At 40.9% G+C, this 27,687-nt stretch overlaps 1 protein-coding gene across 1 annotated transcript in view; it reads left to right on the forward strand.

Annotated features, from left to right (window-relative positions):
* Positions 1–27,687, forward strand: part of LOC124613361 — a 74,793-nt gene that overhangs the window by 1,532 nt on the left and 45,574 nt on the right. The window contains exon 2 of the mRNA XM_047142059.1: positions 16,223–16,314. Within this exon, the coding sequence (XP_046998015.1) occupies positions 16,223–16,314 (92 nt within the window). The remainder of the gene's footprint in view (positions 1–16,222; positions 16,315–27,687) is intronic.

Below are 27,687 nucleotides of genomic sequence, written 5' to 3' on the forward strand. Positions count from 1 at the left end.
AGCCAGTTCTCTAAACTTTGTTAATAGACACTCTCAGGATGACTTACGTCTATCTTCAAGAATCTGCCAGGTCAGTTTCTTCAATGTCTCTCTGACACTCTCCCATGGATCAAACAAACCTGTGGCCATTCATGCTGTCCTTCTCTGTAAACATTCAATATCCCCTGTTAGTTCTATTTGGTACGGGTTCCACACATTTCAGCAGTATTCTAGAACTGGTTGCATGAGAGATTTGTACCAATCTCCTTTGTAGGCTGATTGAACTCCCCCAATATTCTACAAATAAACTGAAGTCTACCACCTGTTTCACCCAAGACTGAACCTATGTCATATTCTAGAACTGGTTGCATGAGAGATTTGTACCAATCTCCTTTGTAGGCTGATTGAACTCCCCCAATATTCTACAAATAAACTGAAGTCTACCACCTGTTTCACCCAAGACTGAACCTATGTCATCATTCTATTTCATATCTCTACAAATGTTATATCCAGGTATTTGTATGAGTTGGCCGAATCCAACAATAACTCATTGGTATTATAGCTATAGGTTATTATATTTTTTTGTTTTTTTGAAGTGCACAATTTTGCATTTTTGAACATTTAAAGCAAGTTGCCAATCTATGCACCACTTTCAAATCTTATCAATGTCTCACTGAATATTTACGCAGCTTATTTCAGATAGTATTTCATTACAGGTTAAGTGCATCATCTGCAAAAAGTTTGAGCTTACTATTAATATTGTCTGCAAAGTCATTAGTATACAACGTGAACATCAAGGATCCCAACATACTTCCCTTCAGAACATCTGTAGTTACTTCTACATCTGGCAATGTCTCTCTGTCCATGATAACATGCTACATCGTCTCTACTAAAAAGTCATTCTAGTCATAAATTTCATTTGATACCCCATATAATCATATTTTTACAATAAATGTAGGCATAGTACCAAATAAGATGCTTTTTGGAAATCAAGAAATACTGCATCTACCTGACTGCCTTGATCCAAAGCTTTCAGTATGTCATGTGAGAAAATTGCAAGTTACGTTTCAAATGATCGATGTTTTCAGAATCCATGCTGGTTGGCATGGAGGATGTTATTCTGGTTGAGATACCTTATTATGCTGGAGATGAGAATATGTTCTAAGATTCTACTACAAACTGACATCAAGGATATTGGACAGTAGCTTTGTAGACCATTTCTTTTACCCTTCTTGTACATTAACGTGACCTGTGCTTTTTTCCAAAAACTGGGTACAGTTTTTTGTATAAGGGATCTACAATAGATTACAATTAGAAGAGAGGCTAACTCAGCCGCAAATTCAGTATAGAATATGATAGGGATTTCATCAGGCCCCGCAGCTTTGTTCAGTGTTAATGATATCATTAATACTTTTTTCACTCATCTTTTCAGTGGGACAAGGGTTAAACTGCTCCGCTGCAGAGTGAAAATCTCATTCTGGAAACATCCCCCAGGCTGTGGCTAAGCCATGTCTCCGCAATATCCTTTTTTTCAGGAGTGCTAGTTCTGCAAGGTTCGCAGGAGAGCTTCTGTAGAGTTTGGAAGGTAGGAGACGAGGTACTGGCAGAAGTAAAGCTGTGAGTACTGGGCGTGAGTTGTGCTTCAGTAGCTCAGTTGGTAGAGCACTTGCCCGCGAAAGGCAAAGGTCCCGAGTTCGAGTCTTGGTCGGGCACACAGTTTTAATCTGCCAGAAAGTTTCATATCAGCGCACACTCCGATGCAGAGTGAAAATCTCATTCTGGAAACATCCCCCAGGCTGTGGCTAAGCCATGTCTCCACAATATCCTTTCTTTCAGGAGAGTTAGTTCTGCAAGGTTGGCAGGAGAGCTTCTGTAAAGTTTGGAAGGTAGGAGACAAGGTACTGGCAGAAGTAAAGCTGTGAGTACCGTGCGTGAGTCGTGCTTCGGTAGCTCAGTTGGTAGAGCACTTGCCCGCGAAAGGCAAAGGTCCCAAGTTCGAGTCTCGGTCGGGTACACAGTTTTAATCTGCCAGGAAGTTTCATATCAGCGCACACTCCAATGCAGAGTGAAAATCTCATTCTGGAAACATCCCCCAGGCTGTGGCTAAGCCATGTCTCCGCAATATCCTTTCTTTCAGGAGTGCTAGTTCTGCACGGTTCGCAGGAGAGCTTCTGTAAAGTTTGGAAGGTAGGAGACGAGGTACTGGCAGAAGTAAAGCTGTGAGTACTGGGCGTGAGTCGTGCTTCGGTAGCTCAGTTGGTAGAGCACTTGCCCGCGAAAGACAAAGGTCCCGAGTTCGAGTCTTGGTCAGGCACACAGTTTTAATCTGCCAGGAAGTTTCATATCAGCGCACACTCCGATGCAGAGTGAAAATCTCATTCTGGAAACATCCCCCAGGCTGTGGCTAAGCCATGTCTCCGCAATATCCTTTCTTTCAGGAGTGCTAGTTCTGCAAGGTTCGCAGGAGAGCTTCTGTAAAGTTTGGAAGGTAGGAGACGAGGTACTGGCAGAAGTAAAGCTGTGAGTACCGGGCGTGAGTCGTGCTTCGGTAGCTCAGTTGGTAGAGCACTTGCCCGTGAAAGGCAAAGGTCCCGAGTTCGAGCTTCGGTCGGGCACACAGTTTTAATCTGCCAGGATGTTTTATATCAGCGCACACTCTGCTGTAGAGTGAAAATCGCATTCTGGAATATGGAATCAATTTGACACCGTTTCAATAGGACTCATTACTTCACGAGAATGATTTTTCTGAATCCTTGTTGGCCATTTGTCAATAAACTGCTTTCTTTGAGGTAACTCGTAAGTTCAAACATCATAGCCAACATCATAGCCTCAGGTAAAGAGTTCTTGTGGGTAAACTTATCTAAAGTTCCAGGTGCTTAAGCTGTTTTATATTTACACCACTCACCTGAGCAAACGTTTTGGATCAGATTGTCATCTGTTGATATTTTATGGAATAAGGTTCCCCACACAGCCTTTTTCATACCATCTAGGGTATTCTGGTTGCTTCTTATTGCTTGACCATAGTACTCTGATAGCTGATTGATGGTTTTGTCTAGTAGACGACCCTGAATAGTCTTGCCATCAGAGAGCGGCCTATTCAACATCTCCTGTTGTAATGGTATGCAACATTGTAAGCTGTAATGTAGAGAGTGCCATGAAAAGCATATTGTTATCACATGAGGAGTTTAATAGTAGCTGGTGAGTTTGTAAGGCAACCGCTAGAGGTGCTCTTTGTTTGGCATCAGCAGTTGTTTTGTTAATTGACACTCCAAGGGAGTAGACAGTGAAAACTTCTTTACATATTAGAAGCAGCTCACGATTAGCATTAATTTGCTGCAGTTTATAAGTTGCAAGTTATCTTTAACATGTATGTGTTAATAAATATTTGTTGTTCAAATTTATAGAATTCCAATAATTTGTGTGCTATTGTGGATGATTTATCTGAATACACACATGTAAGTAGTTCAGAACAGTTATAGCCATAGCCACTCTGACACTGGTGACCCTGATGTGATAAGCATACTGATATTAGAAGAATAAGAACAAACTGTTGTGACTGACCAAAGGAGCTTCACCCTATTAAAATGCATGCACACTGAAGGTCTATCAGTGTCATGAAATGCCATGTAATTATCGCCATTCTGGTCTTACAGTCTGGCACTATAGTTTGTGTAGATGGAAACTAGTTTTCATTATGCAGGAATAACCACAGGTTCTATGAGGTTTGTTCTGGTGTTCAGTCAGCTTGACCACCACTATGCAGCTGAATTTGAACCTGTAATCACAGCACCTCCTGCATAAGATTTGTATGGTAAACTGAAAACAGAGTTGATTTGCTGAGTGTATGGATCAAAAGAGGAGCAGGTGCTTCAAGTGTTAATGCATTATGGACAGGAAGTTATTGCAGTACTTGACATACCTGAATAGTAAAGTTGATGCATACACTCTGGAGTAGTTCTCTTCCACCTCATATTAAAGCCATAGCAGCATCTCTGATAGAAATGCATTTAGACACTGTCGCATATCTGTTCAATATGATTCAGGATGCAATAATTCCGCCTCAATTGGCACTTTAGCAGTGCCTTGCGATAGTGCCTTGTCATTGGCAGTGACATGAGCAAATTATGATTGCCTGTGAGACCAAAGAGATTGCTCTGGCTAGTCAAATGAGTGAACTGCTAACTCAACAAAGACGGAGGTCGTTACCACAGAAGGTCACATATTCATTCCAGAATGAACTCGCCTACAGTGTGTTGGTATCATTGGAAATTTGAGGATCAGGCTCACAAATGCACCTCACCTTGCACCTACCTAAATGGCAGAGGCAATCTGATTGCTGGACAGTCTGTCAACATCTCTTTGTTAATGACCAGATGACCAGACAGACATTTGTTATGAACTAAGATTTGTCCGTGTTCCCATGAATTTTCCTGTGTAATTGCCAGACACCAACTTTGTTCTACCATTCTACTGCTGCTAACAACTCATTGATAGTCACTTATCGACAGTTGTCCTTGAAAAGTGCTAATATGTTATTTTTATTTTATTTTTTTATTTACACGTCAAGTTCTGTAGGACCAAATTGAGGAGAAAATCTCCAATGTCATAGAACATGTCAGGACATGAAATTACAACTTAAAAGTAATAACAGATAAAATAAAATGTTTATGAACCCAAAAAAGTCATGCCATAAATTTAAGTGAACATAATCAACAATACAACGAGAATCAGCTTAATTTATTTAGGAACTCCTCAACAGGATATAAGGAGTGATTTATGAGAAAACTCTTCAGTTTCAGTTTGAAAGTGTGTGGATTACTGCTAAGATTTTTGAATTCTAGTGGTAGCTTATTGAAAGTGGATGCAGCAGTATACTGCACATCTTTCTGCACAAGAGTTCACTAATCATATGCCCATTCTGTGAAATTAAAATGTCAGGTTTTGTTGAATTGTGTGTTAGAAACTGTAAAAACTGAGTCTTACTGTGATTTAGCAGCCTGGAATACTGATTTGCAGGGCTTCTCATGCAAGTGTCATTTTCAGTGTCCTAAATGTGCTACCTATTATGCAGACATGATTGTCAGGTTAGCTCAGGATCATAAAGTTCAGACTAGGGCAGGGGCGGTGGTAAGGGGGAGAGAGAGCTATGGGGGCTATAGCCTCCCCCTCCCCCTCTGGAGTGTCATATTACGTTGGATAAAATGACTTCCAATATCAGCAAATATATTATTCCAACAGATCCAATCATTTTTTTTTATAATTATGTAGCAATATAGGTTGCAATGTATTCTAAATACATTTTAACAAAAGAATAAGAGCGGCAGACAGCTTGCTACCTAAACCAATAAATATCATTTAGCTTAAAATAGGTGTCATATTATTTATTAATACACATTTTTTACCCTGAACTCTACCAAAAACTACTCCATGCAACACCAAATTTTACCAATTTGTCGGTAGATGACCCCCAACTCTCCTTTTGTTAAGTCATATAGTCATATTCCATCCCCCCCCCCCCCCCCCCCTTGACAGACTTCTAGAATTGCCCCTGGACTAGGGCATTGGGTATTGTCCTTGTACAATGTACAATCCTTCCTTAGCCAATGTTGCCCAAAATGAGGAACCACATGAGCTCACTGTGGTGGCAAGGGATGTCCTTTCTGATAATTGGCAGGTAGTGTAACTGGGTGTGTGTGGTAACCACCAGCCCTTGGTGCCTCATGGAATACCCTAGGTGGTCTTGCCTTCCACTTAGTTGCTGTGTGTTGCTGCCATTGGTGATGCCAGTGCAGTGGCATCACAGCACTGCCTATCCTCACCCATGATAAACTCGGCATGTTTGCACCACTTTGCATTGTAATTCCCACCAGCAGCATTTTTAAGGTCTTCAGCATTGATCTCCATCCATTGGCCAAGCCAACAGTCCTGCCCTAATTGTCATTTGTTACATGTCCACCATGAATGCCTACACATTGAGCCCATGTGTGGGGAATACCAATGGATAGGTCATCAGGCAACTGTTTGTGACAGTCAACAAGCTGTGAGTCAGTCATCAGATGCCCTGGTGTTTTCACTGGACTCTGGGGCTGCCTCCGACAGCATGCATGTGTTGCTCAAGTGTATTTTGCTGATGGTGGTAATGGGTGAGTGATCAGACAAATTTCAAGTAGACGTAGGAGACTGTCAGCCTAATTAGATATGTGCTGGCTCTTGGGATGCCCACAGTTGCAACAGCCACTCCATCAGATTGTGGCTTTGATAAAAAGGCCATTCCTTTGCAGGGGCTATTCTCCATCTCTATGCATTATAAGAATCTGGAATGGCAACTCATTTATTAGTGGTCAATTCACTGTTGGGGTCAAAGTGTTTTCTGTTTTTGGCTTCCAGATTATTGACAAACTGCATTTAGTGTCTCAGTATGTTTCTTTTTGTGATTTGGATTCCTTACTGTGGTCCCAGAGCCTACCGTTTCAGAATACCTTGGTCTGAGTTGTAAATTTTGAAGCACTTTGCTCTTAAGCCATTGGTGGTACTCAAATTTTGTCGTCCCTGCTCTATTCCCTCCACCAAGCATCTGCATCAGCTTACATAATGCTTCCCTGCAATTTATGTTGGATGCAGTTTCTAGACTTTCCTAGTCCTCAACAACTCCTTTGGAGTCATCTGCACCAGGAATTTACCAACGGTATTTGGAGCAGTTGATTCAGGAAATTCCCTGTTGCATCAATTATCTTGATGACATCTGGGTCACAGCTGTACATAACCTTCAGTCAGTTTTCCATTGCCTCCGGAAGAATAGCCTCCATTGCAAGCTGGAGAAGTGCAGTTTTTTTCTCTCTGAAGGTACATTTCTTGGGTCATGTGCCTTGTAAAGATGGCATAGTCCCCATAGACAACCTCATTGAGGTCACTGTCAACCAACCAGTGTCCAAGAACCAGAAGGAGCTCCAGTCCTTTTTGGTAATATTTTGCATTATGCTCATTTCATACCCCAAGCCATGCATACCTTCCAGTCTCTTAACCAGTTTTTCCAGAAGAGTCTTGAGTTTGTCCGGTACTGGATTGTCAACTGGCTTTTCAGTCTCTCAAGCTGCATTTGTGCTCTGCTCCCTGCCACATCGGAACCTGGATAGCACTGAACAGCCCCTTGCTTAGGCATCATAGGTGCTTTCCGCTGCACAGCATAATTATTTACAGGTGAAAAAAGTGTCACTAGCTATTGTTTTTGGGGTTAAAGATTTCCACCTCAGCACTGACCACAAGCCATTGGTTTCCTTATTTGGTCCTCATTCCGAGCTGTCAGACAAGACTGCCCACTGGTTGCAGTGGTGGGCCCTCTTTCTAAGTAAATATTGTTATGACACTTGCTAGTGCTCCATCGTCCAGCCTGCCAATGTTGATGCGCTGTTGCGGCTACTAGTAGGGTCCGATATTGAGGTTGATCAGCAGAAGGCTTTTGTGTCCACAATGGATGATACCTTTCAGCAAACCCTGTCAGACTTCCTGCTGATGGCCATCGACCCATTTTCCTGAAATATTATTTCGGTAGTCAGGTTGGGTTGGCTAGAGTGTGTCTCTTCAGGTGTGGATCAGGTCTGGCATATATTTTTCCTCGCATATGATCACTCTGTGTTGTCTATGGGGTTTTCATGCTTGCCACAGAAGAGCCTTGCTGTTGTGTAGTCATTCCCCTGGTGTTCCATTCTGGTATACTCCAGTTGCTGTGTGCGTCACACTGGGGTATGACTCGTATGATGGCATTGGTGTGATATCATATCTACTGGCTGGCAATCAGTTGTGACATCAGACATCTGGTGCATTCTTGTGAGGCTTGTGCATGGGACCAGGCTACTCTGCTGTGCCAGTTCTCTCCTTGGCCAGTTCTGAAACACCCTTAGGAGAGGGTGCACATCGATTTTTTCAGCCCCTTTTTGGGCAGCATGTGGTTGTTGGTGGTTGATGCATTATCCTATTTCCCATATGTAACCAAGCTGTCCTCCATGTCAGTAACTTCCAGGGTTCAGATGTTGTCACTTATTATTGCCATTGAGGGATTCCCCAGGACCCTGGTTCCTGACAACAGTTAGCAACTTGTGTCGCAGGTTGCCATTGAGGGATTCCCCAGGACCCTGATTCCTGACAACAGTTAGCAATTTGTGTCGCAGGAGGTATCCAGTGAAGTAGTGCCACTGCATGGAGGTTGATATACAGCCCTGTGCAGGTAGCATCAGCCCAGTTCATGATCAATGATTAAGATGACCTCATCATTTTCAATAGGACACAAGGGTATATTATGTCAATAGCACACGATGGTATATTATGTCTTACATTGAGGTGACAAAACTCATTGGATAGTGATCTGCACATATTCAGGTGGTAGTAGCATCATGTACACAAGGTATAAAAGGGCAGTGCATTGGCAGAGCTGTCATTTGTACTTACGTGATTCATGTAAAAAGGTTTCCGATGAGATTATGGCTGCACGACAGAAATTAACAGACTTTGAATGCAGACTGGTAGCTGGGGCTAGATGCATGGGATATTCCATTTCAGAAATCATTAGGAAATCAAATATTCCTAGATTCACAGTTCAGGTGTGCCCGTGAATACCAAATTTCAGGCATTATCTCTCACCATGGGTGATGCAGTAACCAGCAGCCTTCACTTAATGACTGAGAGCTGCGGCATTTGTATAGAGTTGTCAGTACTAACAGACAAGCAACACTGCTTGAAATAACAACAGAAATCAAAATGGAGCATATGACAAACTTATCTGTTAGGACAGTATTGCGAAACGTGGAGTTAATTGGCAGTGGCAGCAGACGACCAATAACTTTGCTAACAACATGACATTGCCTGCAGCGCTTCTTCTGGGCTCATGGCCATATCTGTTGCACCCTAGATGACTAGAAAACCGTTACCTGATCAGTTGAGTCCTGATTTCAGTTGGTAAGAGGTGATGGTAGGGTTTGAGTGTGGTGCAGACCACATGAAGCTAATGACCCAAGTTGTCAACAAGGCACTGTGCAAGCTGGTGATGGCTCCATAATGGCGTGGGCTGTGGTTACATGGAACAACCAATAATGGACTCAAAATGGTTATTTTCAGCTACTTGGAGGTCATTTATAGCCATTCATGGACTTCACATGCCCAAACAACAATGGAATTTTTATGAATGACAATGCACCACGTCAAAAAATGTTCACGATTGTTTTGAAGAAAATTCAGGACAATTCGAGCAAATGATTTGGCCAACTAGGTCACCCAACATGAATCCTATTGGACATTTATGGGTCATTATCAACAGGTCAGTTCATGCACAAAATCCTGCTCCAGCAACACTTTTGCAATTATGGGTGGCTATAGAGGCAGCTTGGTTCAATATTTCTGCAGAGAACGACTTGTTGAGTCCATCCCACATCGAGTTGCTGCACTATACCATGCAAAAGGAGGTGTGACCTGACGTTAGGAGATATTCCGTGACTTTTGTCATGTCAGTGTATGCTGAACTTTAACTGTGAACTTTATATCTACATACTTGAAGTGAAGAGTTTTGTAAAATTGTTCATATCCATTGATACTTTAATATTCAGAGACAGCTGTAAATACTTAGAACACTTCTGTGGAATTGGATTATACAAAGTTATCCATCGTGTGTAAATCTATCTTGTAATGTTGAACTAATATTTTACATGTTCTAGTTTCCACTCGTTCTTCTCTCAGAGCAAGTAAGAAACACACTGTTGTACTGATGATTGTATTTTCTTATTTGCAGAACACAGATAGCATTATTTCTATCCACTTTGTGTGAGTGCACTGAAGTGCTAATCATTTTCATATCCAAGCAGATACCGGAGTTCTTGCTGACTTAGTATTTGCAGCATGCTGTCTTCATGGTTCTGCAATTATATTGGCCAGGAGTACCAAAAATACACGCTCTGTAACGTATGTGGTTCATAATAACAAAGTAATTCACAGCTAATTGTTTACAGTATAGCTACCTTAGCAACAACCAATCACAGCACTAGTTTAGTCATGCCATTTTTGCTCTTCACAGCGTCATATCACACTGTTTCCTCAACTGCCGGCCACTATTCAATTGCTGATGATCATTGTGGACTGCTACATAATTACTGTGATTTGTCCTTATAAGGTTTGTTTCTTAGTGTGATACTTTTCTTTTATGGAATGTGTGAAGCTAACAATGAAATTGCTTAGAGTGTGATAAGACTATCATGATCCTGTAAGGGTAATGCGATACTGCACGTTAATGGGGTATTTTCTTACCATTGCCAGTGTAGATTGTATGAGTGACATTCAATAAGTAATGCAACAAATTTTATTTGATAGCAGGTGATATTATTCAGGATTCCAATTCACCATGTTCCCCGCTCTTTTGGATACAAAAGTGTAGATTTCAACATAATCTCCATTCAGCGTGATGGCCTTTTGCCACCTTACTGGGCCGGCCTTTGTGCCTCCATGGTACCATTCTACAGGTCAGTGCCAGAGCCAACATTGTGCTGCATCAATAACCTCTCCATTATCCACATACTGCTTCATGTGGAGTGCATCCTTTGTTGGCCCAAACAGATGGAAGTTAGAAGGTGTGAGATCGGAGCTGTAGGGTGGATGAGGAAAAGCAGTCCAGTGAAGTTTTGTGAGCTCTTCTCAGATTCACAGGCATGTGTGAGGCCTTCCATTGTCATGGAGAAGGAGAAGTTAATTTGCATTTTTGTGGCAACAAACACACTGAAGTTGTTTCTTCAGTTTACTGAGGGTAGCGCACTACATTTTGAAATGATAATTGCACTATGAGGGAGGACATCAAGCAGAATAACCCCTTCAGAGTCCCAGAAGACCATCACCATGACTTTACTGGCTCAGGGTGCAACCTTGAACTTTTTCTTTGGGATAGAGGAAGCGCGGCACCTTTCTGTGCATTTCCGTTTTGTTTTTGATTCAAAGTAATGAACCCATATTTAATCTCTTTTGATGATGTTGAACAAAACATTGCCACAGTCAGCCTTGTAACATGCAAGCAGTTCTGCACAGATGGTCATTCATTGCTCTTTATGGTATTCTGTTAAGTGGCAAAGGAACCCAGTGCGTGCACACCTTGAGTACCCCAACTGGTGGACAACTGTGTCAGCACTACCGACAGAGACATCCAGTTGAGCACTGAGGTGTTTGATTGCGATCCGTAGATTGCCTCGAATGAGTGTGTCTGCACGTTCCAATGTTGCAGGAGTTACAACGGGGAGCAGCTGACTGGCCCACAGGAGATTGGACAGGTTTGCATTACCCTGTTCAATGATGACAGATGCCTCACCCAATGACCCATCATGCTTTTGTTCACTGCAAGGTCTCTGTAGACATTCTGCAAGTGCCTATGAATATCTGTGATGCTCTGGTTTTCTGCCAAAAGAAATGCAATGACAGCTTTCTGCTTGGAAAGCACCTCCATTACAGATGCCATTTTGAAGGCTATGTATAGCACTACCACCAATGGGAACTTCATGAAACTATATGGCCTGAAGCAGGAATAATCTGTGATGTCCCACAACAAATTCCATGTTTTTAAACCAAAACTGGCTGAGAGAAAAAAAGTGTTGTATTACTTATTGAATGCCTTATTAGTATGGGACTGCACAGCTCCTGCTACAAGAGCCATATTGCACTTGTGAGAAATAACATCCCCCCTTCCATGCTCTACTGTTAATCATTTTGTTATTCTGATCTAGGTATAGATTGTGGTTTGTTCCTACAACAATGCCACTGTTTTCTCGTGGCAACACAATGCTACCTTCCTGTAACTCTGGCTTCTTCAGTTGCTAGTGAAATTTGAATGTGGTTGCAACAAGATGGCTTCTCCTACAATTCTAAGAGTGAAGCATAAAATAAGTAGTAGGAAAAATAGGTGTCAGACTGAGATTCATAGGAAGATTCTTAAAGAAATGTAACTCATCCATGAAAGAAGTGACTTACACAACACTTGTTCAACCCATTCTTGCATATTGCTCCTCAGTCTGAGACTCATACCAGGTTTGATTAACAGAGGAAACAGATGAGATCCAGTGGTGAGTGGTGCATTTCATCACAGTATTGTTTAATCAATACAAGAAAGTTACAGAGATGTTCAACTAACTTCAGTGGCAGATGCTACAAGAGAGGTGTTTAATATTGAAATTCTGAGGAGTCCGTTGAGGAAGAATCAGACAATGTTTTACTTCTTTCCACAAACTTCTTACAAAATGGATAAAAAGTTCTCGGTTTACTTGCCGCATCAAATTTGGATAAAATACCGAGCTTTTGATGACTGCCTCTGTCATTTTCATCAGGGGTAAAACTTGATGTGGCAAGTAAATCGAGAACTTTTTATGCAAGGACTCCGTCGCAAAAGACTTCGTAGTCATATTCTCACAAAACGACCACAACAAGAAAATTTAAGAAATTAGAGCTAATATGATTGTTTACTGAAAAATCATTGCTGTTCACAAATGAAACAGGGAAGGGGAGATCAGATAGTGGTACTCTCCACCACACACTACAGCTGGCTTGCAGAGTACAGATGGAGCTCTAGATGCATGTCACAAATTTCGTAAAAAACAATGGGATCTGGCTAGTTAATGTATCCTGTAGTCTCATCTCAACAAATGGGATGCTTCTGACCCCAGTTACTTTTGAAAAAAAAAATTATTTCATTAAATTTTAGTCACTTACCAAGCATTATAATCTAAGTGATGCTTCTTTCTTATACTGGTGCAAATGTGGCGGGTACTGTCGGTTGATGCAAGTTTACTGCCCCAATAAGCAGCTGCATTGGCAGATGATGGAGCAAGTTAAATGCTCTTGCTGTTGTTGAATCTGTTGTAATATTATGTGACCTACTTTGAATTACTAATGTGCTTCGAAATATGGTACTTCTTCATTACCAGTATGCTTTTGTGACTCTGTTCTTATTAGACAATGCACTTCACTGATAATAGTATAACAGGAACCTATGACCAAATCCAGGTACAAATGAAGGTCAGAAATAGGACAGCACATCAGAAATCAAGAGAGTAACCCAGATACTAAAATCAAGGACAATAGTGTAGTTTATTAAATGAGGATATTTCAGATAATTAGTGAGATTTGATTGTTAACTAGAACAGCATGTAAACAAGACCAACTACTGTGAGCATCAGCCTTCATTCTTTCTTTTTGTGTGCCACATGGCAGATCACATTGACAAAAGTTGGGATTGATGAGAATGTGGGATGTCTGGCATGATGTCTGACATTAGACACATTTAGATAAGGTGCAGGATCTGAATTAATTTATAGCATTGGTAGCAGCTGTTTCTTGCAGCAACAGGGCTATACATAATATTATGAATGAATGAAAACTGAAATTGCAAACTTTTTAGTCTTGTTAGTTGCCATGCTTAATCACTTCCCTTCTTTGTGGATTGTTGCTGTATTGGTCCATGGATGATAGTGCATATGTGACATGTTCTGAAAAGCTGCATGTGAAATTTTGATTCTTCTGTGTGGCATATCTTGTGTTCTATTGCTCACAGGTACAAAGGGTCAAGTTTTCTGGATACCCATTGGCCTAGTGACCCCTGATGCATCCATCAGAAGAATGGGCATATCATAGCTATTTTACATTATATGTTTAAAATTTAAACATTACATATTTCCCATAGCCCAGGAAAACTGAGCAAATCAGTTGGTTGTTTTGCTTTAGGTGTGGTCCAGGCTGGACCTATGGCTTATAAAAGCATCATTTGTTCATGCGTGGTTCCTGAGAAAACTCCAAACAATCATGTTTTTTTGGGTATGAAAAGTACTAATAATGGGGATAGCCACTTCATTAATTTCTATTCACTGCAGATCATTGTAATTTTTGCCATAAGTTCTTAAAATAATGTTCTCTCACACCTACAAAACTTTTTTTATATCATTATCTGTTACCAAGATCGAGAGGTTCAAGTTTACCCTACTTATGCAGAAACCCACAAAAACCGGTTTTTAGGCACTTTTGCAATGTTGGCTGCCATTGTCTAAATAACTAACCATAGAAAATAGCTCAAATTTTTACCGTACATTCTTTAGACATTTATCTTGAAATGCCATTTCCCTGTTTTTGAAAATCTGTATCCTTTATCAGGACACACCTGAAAAACCATGACTTTTGTGTACCACATGTACCAATTGTGGGGATGGCCACTTCTATAGTTTCTGTTCATGGAAAATTGTCAAAATTTTTACCATATGCTCTTAAGATGACTTTTTCATGGAACCTTCAAACTTTTTTTGATATCACTATTCATAACTGAGGTTTAAATTTACCATACTTATGCATGTAATACCTGGTCTGAGATTTAAATGCAGTTTTAACTGCTGTTGTGAACAGATGGCAATGGCTCTGGGGTCATTGCAAGAGTTCTTAAGTCACCAATCAATGTTTTTAGTTGCTATTCTTTCACCAAAAAAACTTTATGATACACTGTCTTTGTATAATGGTCACTCACACCTATAAAGGCTGTCTTGATTTGGAAATTATTTGATGACGCCACCTGGCAGTGTAAGCACTCACAAAAATTATTTTGTTATACAAAATTCTTTGTACTTACACACTGCTATGTTTGGCATTCTGTAGATATAGCCTAAAAATGTTATGCATTTGCATGTAAAACAGTCTAAGATGAACTGGATGGGAGTGCTGTGCTCGCTTTAAGCAAGAGTAAGCATCTATTTTGTGGTGTGGTCACTTTACAGCTTACATTTGTGCTACTGCTGTAAAAATTTTTTTTAAAGTTTTTTAGTTTAATATAGGGCTCAATTTGCATTTGGAGGAAATGAATGGTGAACATTATGTAAAATTGGAAAAACTGCAAATTCAATAGACTATTTCTAATCACGGTTTTACTCTTTTAAGACAGAACTCATAGGCTAGGCATTTTTGACGAATTGTGATTGGTGAGCAAAGTATCCAGAAAAAATGTAAAGCAAATGATTTGCTGTTAACCTTAAATTATGTATACTTATTTGTTTACCTATAGAATTCTTTTTACATAAGCAGGGAAAAGAAGGGAACTAGAGAAAAAAATGCTCCTGTAAGAGCAAAAAAAGGTGAATGTGTTCTTCTTTAAAAGACTCCAATAGAAAAGTGGGGAACCAGCTGCCTCAATCCTCATTCCACCTTTCTGATTAAAAATTGGGGCATGCAAACATAATTGCATTCTTTTAACACAGAGCATTCTAAAGCCTTTAGCAGTTTCTCTTTGTAGTTAAACCTTGATATTCAGCATCTATGTCTCACTGCTACTGTCTCTTTCCAAAAGTCTCCTTTCTCTCCCGCTGATTTCCAGTATTTCCCAGTGCCATTGTCGCCTGCCTCACTTACACCATCTTCTTTTGTCTTCCTTTCCTGCTCTCACTGTCTCCACTATTCATCACCAGCTGAGAAATTTGGGGCGGGGGGTGTCCAATTTATATTTTCCCCTATGCTCATGTGTTTAGAATTTTGGTCCAAAATGTGCCCTCCCCTATACCCATTTGTCTCGGAGGGTTCAGACTGCCCAAGTCTATGTATGGTCTCCATTCATCCTTCATTTCCATTGTCTTCTCTCCCTTATGCTCCCATTGCTTCAATCTCCATCCATTTCTCTTTTATTGTCACTGTCCCTCACTGACAATCAACCTCTCCTCACAGTTTGGCTCCCACTGTTATTGTCTTCATCCATCTCTCCTTCTCTTTCATTGCTGCTTTCACTCTCCCACCATCACTGTCTCCTCTATCTTTTTTCTTCCACTGGCACTGTCTCCTCCCTCTTTCACTGCCACTGTCTCTCTGCTATTCTCTTTCAGCACTGAAAGTGTGAATATGTTCACATGCTAAAAATTTTGAGGAGGAATGCAGAATCAGGATTGAGGCAGCTTTTCCCTACTTTTCTCTCAGAGCCTTTTCAAGAGAAAGACATTCAACTTTTTCTTGCTCCAATAGGAGTGTTTTTCCAGTTGTTTATAAATACTCGTATTACATTATTTCACATTCTAGGTAGCTGTACCATAAAAGTATGTTGTATAGATGGGATCAGATATTTTTGTTCTTTGATATAATTGTTTGTGTAATTCTTCTTCTGGATGATGCCATGTCTATCTCTACTTGAGAAAGGAAATAAGATATCACTATAGCATCTTTATGCTTCAAATTTCTAATTTGGTTTTTTATATATTTGTATTATTTTCAGATAGTGTATGGTCACTTCAGAAGTATGCAAAGTTAGAAAATGGTTCTTGGGTGCAAGTTGATGGCAATGGAGATCTAGACCTCATAAAACAGGTTTGCTTTTAATCTGTAGTATTTGCACACTATTGTTCTGTTGCTATACAATACTAGGTGTATCATACACTACTGGCCATTAAAATTGCTACACCATGAAAATGATGTGCTACAGATGCGAAATTTAACCGACAGGAAGAAGATGCTGTGATAAGCAAGTGATTAGCTTTTCAGAGCATTCACACAAGGTTGCCGCCAGTGGCGACACCTACAACATGCTGACAGGAGGAAAGTTTTCAGCCGATTTCTCATACACAAACAGCAGTTGACCAGCGTTGCCTGGTGAAACTTCATTGTGATGCCTCGTGTAAGGAGGAGAAATGCATACCATCACGTTTCCAACTTTGATAAAGGTCGGATTGTAGCTTATCGTGATTGTGGTTTATCGTATCGCGTCATTGCTGCTCACGTTGGTCGAGATCCAATGACTGTTAGCAGAATATGGAATCAGTGGGTTCGGGAGGGTAATACAGAACGCCGTGCTGGATCCCAATGTCCTCGTATCACTAGCAGTCGAGATGACAGGCATCTTATCTGCCTGGCTGTAACAGATCGTGCAGTCACGTCTTGATCCCTGAGTCAACAGATAGGGGCGTTTGCAAGACAACAACCATCTGCACGAACAGTTCAACAGTGTTTGCAGCAGCATGGACTATCAGCTCGGATACCATGGCTGCAGTTACCCTTGACGCTGCATCACACACAGGAATGCCTGCGATGGTGTACTCAATGATGAACCTGGGTGCACGAATGGCAAAACGTTATTTTTTCAGATGAATCCAGTTTCTGTTTACAGCATCATGATGGTCGAATCCGTGTTTGGCGACATCGCGGTGAACGCACATTGGAAGCGTGTATTCGTCATCGCCATACTGGCGTATCACCCGGCGTGATGGTATTGGGTGCTATTGGTTACATGTCTTGGTCACCTCTTTTTCGCATTGACGGCACTTTGAACCATGGGTGTTACATTTCAGATGTGTTACGACCTGTGGCTCTACCCTTCATTCGGTCCCTGTGAAATCCTACATTTCAGCGGGATAATGCACGACCGTGTGTTGCAGGTCCTGTACAGGCCTTTCTGGATACAGAAAATGTTTGACTGCTGCCCTGGCCAGCAAATTCCCCAAATCTCTCACCAATTGAAAACTTCTGGTCAATGGTGGCCGAGCAACTGGCTCGTCACAGTATGCCAGTCACTACTCTTGATGAACTGTGGTATAGTGTTGAAGCTGCATGGGCAGCTGTACCTGTACACACCATCCAAGCTCTGTTTGACTCAATGTCCAGGTGTATCAAGGCTGTTATTACAGCCAGAGGTGGTTGTTCTGGGTACTGATTTCTCAGGATCTATGCACCCAAATTGCGTGAAAATGTAATGACATGTCAGTTCTAGTATAATATATTTGTCCAATGAATACCCGTTTATCATCTGCATTTCTTCTTGGTGTAGCAATTTTAATGGCCAGTAGTATAGTTAAAGGTGTAAATGCACACAGTTGAAACTACATGATACTATTACAAAAAAAGTCTCAGTAAACATGGGCTCTAAAATGCATATCTTCAGAGCTATGAGCACTTCCTCATCTTTAATATCATGAAACAAATCTCTTGTACTACAAGCTCTCCACTTTTCATATTTTGAGAGGTGATAGTATGAACCAAAATAATGGAAAAAAGTCCAATAAATGAGGGCTCTAACGTGCATGCCTTAAGAACTGTGAGCACTTGTTGATCTTTGCTACTGTGACATATATCGCTCCTACTGAGGTTTTGCTTTTAGCATCATGTACTTTAACATGCTAAAATTGAAGTAATTAATGTTAATCTATTATTTAAATCTAAATTTTGAAATAATCATGAAAAAAGCAGTGTGAGTATTGTGGTGTATATAATTGAGAAAAACTGGTTAAAAGCCTTTATGTGTACTGCTGTTGTGAAATATTTATCTATTGATCTGACGGAATTACATTTTCCTGGAGACCTATGAGTCTCAACTTTATCTTCAATAAGGATAGAAGCTGAAACAATGAATTAAAATTTTAGTTAATTCATTGCTTCAGCTTTTATCCTTATCAAAGGTAATATTGGTCATTTGTGGAGTGTTTGTTTGAAATGGATATGGAGGCAGCAAGGTTCAAGCATATTCTTAATAGGTATCGGGATGGCTGTGTGTGTAACTGCAGGTAAATGTGTTACATGGGTTGGTTGTTTTGGGGGAGGAGACCAGCCAGCAAGGTCATCGGTCTCATCAGATTAGGGAAGGACAGGGAAGGAAGTTAGCCATGCCCTTTCAAAGGAACTATCCCGGCATTTGCCCGAAGTGATTTAGGGAAATGATGGAAAACCTAAATCAGGATGGCTGGACATGGGATTGAACCATCGTCCTCCAGAAAGCGAGTTCAGTGTGCTAACCACTGTGCCACCTCACTTGGTATCTTACATAGGAAATCTGAACAACTGTAAAGGGCTTTGGTCATGTCAGAGTAATTTTATAGTAACAAAGAAAAATACAGTAAATAAACTTTGACAAATGAAAGTTAAATATACATTGAAAAAGAAGCCAGGTTGAAAATGGTTTGTCATGAAGAACAGAAGAGACTATGAAGTAGGTTAATGAATTGTAAATGTGAATTGTTGCAAAATGAAAAAAGTTAATATTTATTTTTCATGCAGGAAGAGCATAGTATGACTGCATTGTATTTATGAATGACTTGAAACTTGCCGATAAATGAAAACTATTTGTTGTACTGGGACACAAACATGAATCATTCTCAGCTTCAGACCAGCCAGGATTAATAGAAAGGGTTGACAGATTTGAAGATGTGAGGGCAGGATGTGAGTTGTGTCGGGATAACCGTCATTGTACTCATATTTGGCCATTATATTTAGTTTATGTTGCACTGAGACCCTTTGGTAGTGAAGTGGGTGCTGTGCTTTGTTTACTTTAATTGTGTTCTTTAATCTTTGTGCCCTATAGTGCTGTTAGAACTCTACCTACCCACAATGTCAGACTGGGTCTTTCCCATATCTGTTTTGTTCTCAAATAGCTAGTATTTTCTGTCCATACTATAGGTGCTGAATGTGTGGTATATGTAAGACATGTTGAGGATATTATCTAACATTCTTTTTCTGGTAATTTATGAAGTTTTTACAGGTTCTTGTAAGAAAACACAACTTTGAGTTGATAGAAAATTGTCAAGGCTTTCATGGCCACTTGTTGACAAATTGCCTGTTGGCTTGTGTCTCAGGTTCTTTGGCCAACATTTGTTTGCTAATTTTCCTGATGTTTAGCCAGCAAGAGTGGCTGCCATTGTCAAAGCTTAACCCTCCATCGCTGGTGATGAACTGGAGTTGAGCTCCTGGCCACAGCTTATATGTAGCTTGCTCATCAGTGTCCAAGGGCATGGTCGTTACTACTGTAGTTCTCTCCTTGCTATCTGAATGGTCATTCTCTGCAACATGGGAATCTATGTTTACCCTGAGGTTTTGTTCTTTCTTGTTGAAGCTATTGTCATGTTTGTGTATTTCTATGGGTTCCCTGAACAAGCAGGTGCAATAGCTCTTCTCTACAACAAGAACTTCCATGCTAGCGAATTTCATGATGTTGTTGGTCTCACACAGTGCGTGCTCCACCAGGTCAATTTCTCTACCCATCTCAACCTGCAATGCCACTTATGTACAGTTATCCTGGTGTTGGTTGATCATCCAACCATTACAATGTAGACTTTTCCACATGTGCATGGTATACAGTATATTCCTGACATTGCATGTGGATCCCTTTTCTCCTATGCCAATCTGAGTTGATGCTATGTACAGGCAAGCTTAAGCTTCCATAGTGACTCAGTCACTCTGAAATGGAGTAGGTGCTGTTTTGAAAGTTCCTGTTAGAACAAAATTACATGCCAGCCTAGGACATGAACCAAGAACAGAAATGTTCTTATTGACTGAACATTCAGGCATGACTCATGGATCCCACAGCTTCACTTCAGCAACTACATCTCTCTTACTACTCACGTTGAGCAGAACCTGTCCTGCATCCCTTGCTAGACTCATATTCCTGGAAGAAACAATACTGCAAAGAAATGAGGTAGCCACTGCACAAGGGGTTATTTCCAGAATGATTCTTCCACTGTGAAGTGGAGTATATGCTGTTTAAATGCCTCCACACAGGTTAAGTTTATGTGCCAGTCAGCATTATATGCAGATGGAACAGTACAGAATGTGACTGACTTTGGTACAAAGTACCCACCATCATGCACCACACATTGGATTTCACAGCATAAATAATATGTAAATGCAGGGGACCAGCTGTATGTCAGCATCCTGAGTAGTCATAAATGCGAAAATCATTCCAAAACATTTACATGAACACTCGTTACTTTGCATAATTTTCTGATGCATCATCAGCTATACTGTAATGTGTTAATTTGAAATCTATATAGAAAATTATTTTTTTAAGATCTGTTGCCATGTTTGGTGATTGAGAATGTGAGACTGTATTATAAGATTTTATTAGATTTTATATACTCTGGTATCAATTCACAAATCTTGCTTTATTTTAAGCTTTGTGGATTGATACAGGTCCCTACAGGTTTAAAACCTCAGCTCTCTTCAGGCAATCATTCAGAGTAAGTGCAGCATTTATATGCAAACCTTAATATAAATTTATATATGAAATGTTTACATTAAGGTTTGAATATAATAAATTTTCTTGAGACCGAGAAGCTTATACCCTGAATCAGCATGGTTATAGAAAGCATTGTTCGTGTGAAACTCGGCTTTTCTTTTTCTCACAAGATTTACTGCAAACTATGGGTGAAGGGCATCAGGCAGATACCATGTTTCTAGATTTCCAGAAAGTGCTTGACATGGTGCCTCATGGCAAGCTGTTAAAGAAAGTATGAGCATATGGAATAGGTTCACAGGTATGTGAGTGGCTTGAAGACTCCTTAAGCTACAGAACCCAGTATGTTGTCCTCAATGGTGAGTGTTCGTCAGGAATGCCCCACAGTAGTATGATATGACCGCTGTTATTCTCCATATATATATAAAAACAAAGATGAGGTGACTTACCGAACGAAAGCGCTGGCAGGTCGATAGACACACAAACAAACACAGACATACACACAAAATTCTAGCTTTCGCAACCAACGGTTGCCTCATCAGGAAAGAGGAAAGGAGAGGGAAAGACGAAAGGAAGTGGGTTTTAAGGGAGAGGGTAAGGAGTCATTCCAATCCCGGGAGCGGAAAGACTTACCTTAGGGGGAAAAAGAACGGGTGTACACTCGCACACACACACATATCCATCCACACATATACAGACACAGGCAGACATATTGAAAGACTCCAGAAAGTGCTTGACATGGTGCCTCATGGCTTAAAGACTTGTCTTTAAATATGTCTGCTTGTGTCTGTATATGTGTGAATGGATATGTGTGTGTGTGCGAGTGTACACCCATCCTTTTTCCCCCCTAAGGTAAGTCTTTCCGCTCCCGGGATTGGAATGACTCCTTACCCTCTCCCTTAAAACCCACTTCCTTTCGTCTTTCCCTCTCCTTCCCTCGTTCCTGATGAGGCAACAGTTTGTTGCGAAAGCTTGAATTTTGTGTGTATGTATGTGTCTGTTTGTGTTTCTATCGACCTGCCAGCACTTTCGTATGGTAAGTCACATCATCTTTGTTTTTAAATATATTTTTCCCACGTGGAATGTTTTACTATATATATATATATATATATATATATATATATATATATATATATATTGACCAGAAGAAGGGATCGGTTGGTAGGACATGTTCTGAGGCATCAAGGGATCACCAATTTAGTATTTGAGGGCAGCGTGGAGGGTAAAAATCATAGGGGGAGACCAAGAGATGAATACACTAAGCAGATTCAGAAGGATGTAGGTTGCAGTAGGTACTGGGAGATGAAGAGGCTTGCACAGGATAGAGTAGCAAGGAGAGCTGCATCAAACCAGTCTCAGGACTGAAGACCACAACAACAACATATATATATATATATATATATATATATATGATTTGGAGAACAGGGTGGGCAGCTATCTGAGTTGTTTGCTGATGATGCTGTGGTGTATGGTAAGGTATCAAAGTTGAATGACTGTAGTAGGATACAAGATGACCTAGAAAAAATTTGTTGCTGGTGTGAATAATGGCAGCTAGCTCTAGATGTACAGGGTCTGGAACTTACATCTGGACAAATGAAACTTTTTTTAAAAGTAAATTTATTTGAAAATCCTATTACATATAAGCAGTGGTATCTTTCATGACCCCCTAAAGCTGCAATGGCCACCTCGAATCTTGTCCTGAAGCGATCTCAAGCACTCTGCAAAACAGTGCTGTCCATATTTGCAAATGCCACTTCGATAGCAGTGCATTGAGATGCAGCATTAGGGTGTCTCATCTTTTTGGTAACTCTTTCAACTATATGACTATTGAATGAGGGTTCCTTGCTGGGTTAGTGGAACCTTCCCCAGACTTCTGTATAGCATTACACTTGGCCACAATATTGTATGAAATTGATCTTGGGTACCCAAAAAATCAAACTATTTCAGTGGACGCATACTCAGGACAAAGCCTTTTGATAATTGTGGCTCTTCAGTTGTACTTTGCATTTGTCCACAACATCTCAATCATTTTTATGTTCTGACTGTTTACTAGATGCCCATCACTTTCAAGAAAGCCAGTCTTGACCTCTGGTGAAACTTCAAAATGGTGGGAAATTGAAATGGAAATTTGGCTGGGTTTCATCCACACCCTATAGAAAAAAGTAATTTAATGTGGATGAGTATGAAAAACAAACCCATAATGTTTGGGTACAGCATTAGTAGTATCCTGCTTGACACAGTCACACCATTTAAATATCTGGACACAATGTTGCAAAGCGATATAAAATGGAACGAGCATGTGAGAATTGTGGTAGGAAAGGCAAATGGTTGACTTCAGTTTATTGGGAGAAATCAAGGAAAGTGTGTTTCATCTGTGAAGGAAACTGCATATAGGACACTAGTGCAATACACTCTTGAGTACTGCTCGAATACTTGGAACCCATACCAAGTCAGATCCAAGGAAGACATTGAAGAAATTCAGAGACTGGCTGCTAGATTTGTTACTGGTAGATTTGAGGAACATGCAAGTGTTATGGAGATGCTTTGGGAACTGAAATGGGAATCCCTGGAGGGAAGATAGTGGTCTTCTTGAGGAACACTATTGAGAAAATTTAGAGAACATGAATTTGAAGCTGACTGCAGAAAAATGCTGTTGCCTACAATATACATTGCACCTAAGGATCACAAAGATAAGATATGAGAAATTAGGGCTCATATGGAGACATTCAGACAGTTGCTTTTCCCTCATTGTATTTGTGAGTGGAACAGGAAAGGAAATGACTAGTAGTGGTTTGAAGTACCCTTCATCATACACCATAAGGTGGCTTGTGGAGTATTGGTGTAGGTGTGGATGTAGAACCTAAATGTTGCAATGTTATTGTTACAGCTTTGTGTGAATGTTTTAATTCTGGTATTTCTGACACAAGCTGTGTCTGTATGTGTGTGGATGGATATGTGTGTGTGTGTGTGTGTGTGTGTGTGTGTGTGTGTGCGAGTGTATACCTGTCCTTTTTTCCCCCTAAGGTAAGTCTTTCCGTTCCCGGGATTGGAATGACTCCTTACCCTCTCCCTTAAAACCCACATCCTTTCATCTTTCCCTCTGCTTCCCTCTTTCCAGATGAGGCAACAGTTTGTTGCGAAAGCTTGAATTTTGTGTGTATGTTTGTGTGTCTTTCGACCTGCCAGCACTTTCGTTTGGTAAGTCACATCATCTTTGTTTTTTGATAAATTAATAAAAGCTTTCATTGAAGATAATCAATTTTTGAAAATATAATGTAATTGGATGGATAAAAAAAAGTCTACTCATCAAGTACTGGCAGGACAACACACATATAAGGGTGTTTAAATTTTCAAGCTTTCAGAGCCAGTGGCTCCTGCCTTTGGTAGAGGTGTTGAAGGGGAAGCAAGAGGGATGTAGGAAAAGGATTGGTGAGGTTTAAGAAATGGTGAGAGTTGAGAAAAGCCACCCAAAAACTCAAGTGAGGGGTTACTTAGAGGATGGGATGAGAAGAAAAGATTGATTGTTGTAGACAGCACCACATGAGATTTGGAAACCTGAGAGCTTAAAGGTGGAAGGTAGGGTAATATGCAAGGCAGAGATTACTGACAAAACATTGTGCACTAGTTAATAAGAATGGAAAGTGAAGTACATTATATGTGGGGGGGGGGGGGGGGGGAGGGGGAGGGTATGGAAAAATAGACAGGAGAGAAAATGAAAGATGTAAAAAACTAAAAGGGAGTGAAGAAAGGTATACTTACTGTGATGAAATGTTGAGACTGAAGAAATTATTGTAAATTAAGGCTAGGTGGATGGCAAGAACCAAGGACATGTAACACCAGTACCCACCAGCAGAGTTCTCAGAAGCTTGTGTCTGGGGGAAGAATCTAGATGGCACCTGTGATGTAACAGATACCGAGGACATAACTATTGTGTTTTAGAGCATGCACTGCAACAGGATATTGTGTGTTGCTTAGTATACCCTTTGCCTATGCCCATTCATTCTAACTTATTACTTGGTGGTAGTCATGCTGATGTAAAAGGCCAGACAGTGTTACATAAGAGCTGGCATATGACACATATTGTTTCATAGGTGGCTCTCCTTTTGAAAGTGTGTGTTTTACCAATTACAGGTCTGGTAAGGGTGGTGGTAGGAGGATGCATAGGGCAAGTCTTACAGTGGGGACAGTCACAGGGGTAGGAACTGTATGGTAGGGAAATGTGTGCAGAAGGAACATAGGGTCTGACAAGGATATTGTGGAGATTGGGAGGGCAACAAAAAGCTATTCTAGGTGTGGTGGGCAAAATGTTGGACAGAATGGACATTTCAGGGAATCATTTTAGGTAGTCATAGTCTTGTCAAAGTAGCTGATTAATATATTCAAGACCAGGATAAAGCTGGGTGACAATAGGAATACACCTATTTTTTGGAGGGATCAGCAGGACCAGGATTGGATGTAATGGCCCAGGAAATCTGGTGGGGCTGGTGGGGTAATTACATCCAGTGAAGGCTGTGGTGAGAATGAAGGGGTACTGATGTAAAGAGTCTGCATTTGAAGAAATACATTTGCTTCAAATGCCACGGCGTTCGACATAAAAAGTGTGCCAACTGTCAAAATGTAAGTACATTTGTTTCTTCATAGGTTTAATATAAACAGAAGTGTGTAGCTGACCTTCAGTGAGGATGAGGTCAATGTCAAGGAAAGTGGCATGGGATTCAGAATAGGACCATGTGAAATTTAATTGGGAGAATATATTTAGAGTTTCCAAGAATTTTAACAGGTCAGCCTCACTATGGGTCCATATGCCAAAGATGTCATCTATGTATCTAAACCAAACTAAGGGCTGAAAGCATATGGATCCAAGAAAGCTCCTCCCAAACAACCCAAGAAATGGTTGGCATAGGAAAAAGCCAACCTAGTTCCCATGGCTGTGCCCCAAATCTGTGTGTATGTGTGCCCCTCAAAGGTACAGTAGTTGTTGGTAAGTATAAAATTGATTAGAGTGAGCAGCAAGGATGTCTTGGGTTTGGAATCAGCTGGGTGCTGACTGAGGAATTGTTCAGCAGCAGGCATACAATGTACATGGGGGATAATAGTATGGACACAGGTAACATCAGCGGTGACAAGCAAGGTGTGTCTTGGGAGTGAGACAGTCACAGATTTCAGACAGTCTAGGAAATGGTTGGTGTCTTCAATACAGGAACAATGTCTTTGTACTGTAGACTGCAGGTGTTTATCAATTAAGGAAGATATAAGTTCGGTGGGTGCTATGGGATGGCCAGGGTGATTGGATTTGCTGATCTTAGGATGAAGGTGAAAGGTAGGGTTGTGTGGTTTGTATGGGGTAAGAAACTCTATGGACCGAGGTGTTAGTCCTTGTGAGGAACCTGAGGTGTTAAGGAGCAACTGCAGGTCAATTTCCATCACAGGGATGGAATATTGATGGCAAATGTTTTACGTCAAGATGTCAGACAGCCGGCACACCAACACTTACATACTCTAGTCAGTCAAGTACCACAGTCTGTTGTGAGGATAATGATATAATGATGGAGCCATCAATTTTTAGGGAACAGAGAACGCTTAGTTCTGTAGAGGACAGGTCAGGATTGGTTGAGGGGATCTGAGGAAGACCTGTGAAGCAACACTGGATGTGAGGAATTTGTGGAAGGCTAGTAAGGGATGATTTTGAGGTAGTTGTGGTGGATTGAGTTGGGATCATAGTTGTAGCTCTTCAAGTCAGGTTTGCTGTTGGAAAGGTTCTGGAACTAGGTTGAAAAGTGATCTTTCCAGTGACATTAGCTGATCAACACCTGCAACCAATAAGACAAAGACTTTCCTCTTATATTAAACACATCAAACATTTCCTAGATCATCTGAAATCTGTGCCTGTCCCACTCCCACCCCACACCTTGCTTGTCACCATTGATACTATCTCCTTCTACACTGACCGAGTGACATGGCGCAGAGGTTAGCACACTGGACTCGCATTCGGGAGGACGACAGTTCAATCCCGCGTTTGGCCATCCTGATTTAGGTTGTGATTTCCCTGGATCAATCCAGGACAATGCCGGGATGGTTCCTTTGAAAGGGCATGGCCGACTTCCTTCCCCATCCTTCCCTAATCCGAGCTTGTGCTCCGTCTCTAATGACCTCATTGTTGATGGGACATTAAACACTAATGTCCTCCTCCTCCTTCTACACTGACATCCCCTACGTACACGGTCTGTCTGCTGCTGAACATTTCCTCAGTCAGTGCCAACTTGATTCCAAACCTATGAAATCCTTCCTGCTTACTCTAATCAACCTTATAGTTATATGAATATAATAGAGGGAAACATTCCACGTGGGAAAAATATATCTAAAAACACAGATGATGTGACTTACCGAACGAAAGTGCTGGCAGGTCAATAGACACACAAACAAACACAAACATACACACGAAATTCAAGCTTTCGCAACAAACTGTTGCCTCATCAGGAAAGAGGGAAGGAGAGGGAAAGATGAAAGGATGTGGGTTTTAAGGGAGAGGGTCAGGAGTCATTCCAATCCCGGGAGCAGAAAGACTTACCTTAGGGGGGAAAAAGGACAGGTATACACTCGCACACACACACACACACACACACACACACACACACACATATCCATCTACACATACACAGACACAAGCAGACATTTGTAAAGACCTGCTTGTGTCTGTGTATGTGCAGATGGATATGTGTGTGTGTGCGAGTGTATACCTGTCCTTT

Source organism: Schistocerca americana, chromosome 4 (assembly GCF_021461395.2).
Source record: "Schistocerca americana isolate TAMUIC-IGC-003095 chromosome 4, iqSchAmer2.1, whole genome shotgun sequence".
NCBI lineage: Eukaryota > Metazoa > Arthropoda > Insecta > Orthoptera > Acrididae > Schistocerca > Schistocerca americana.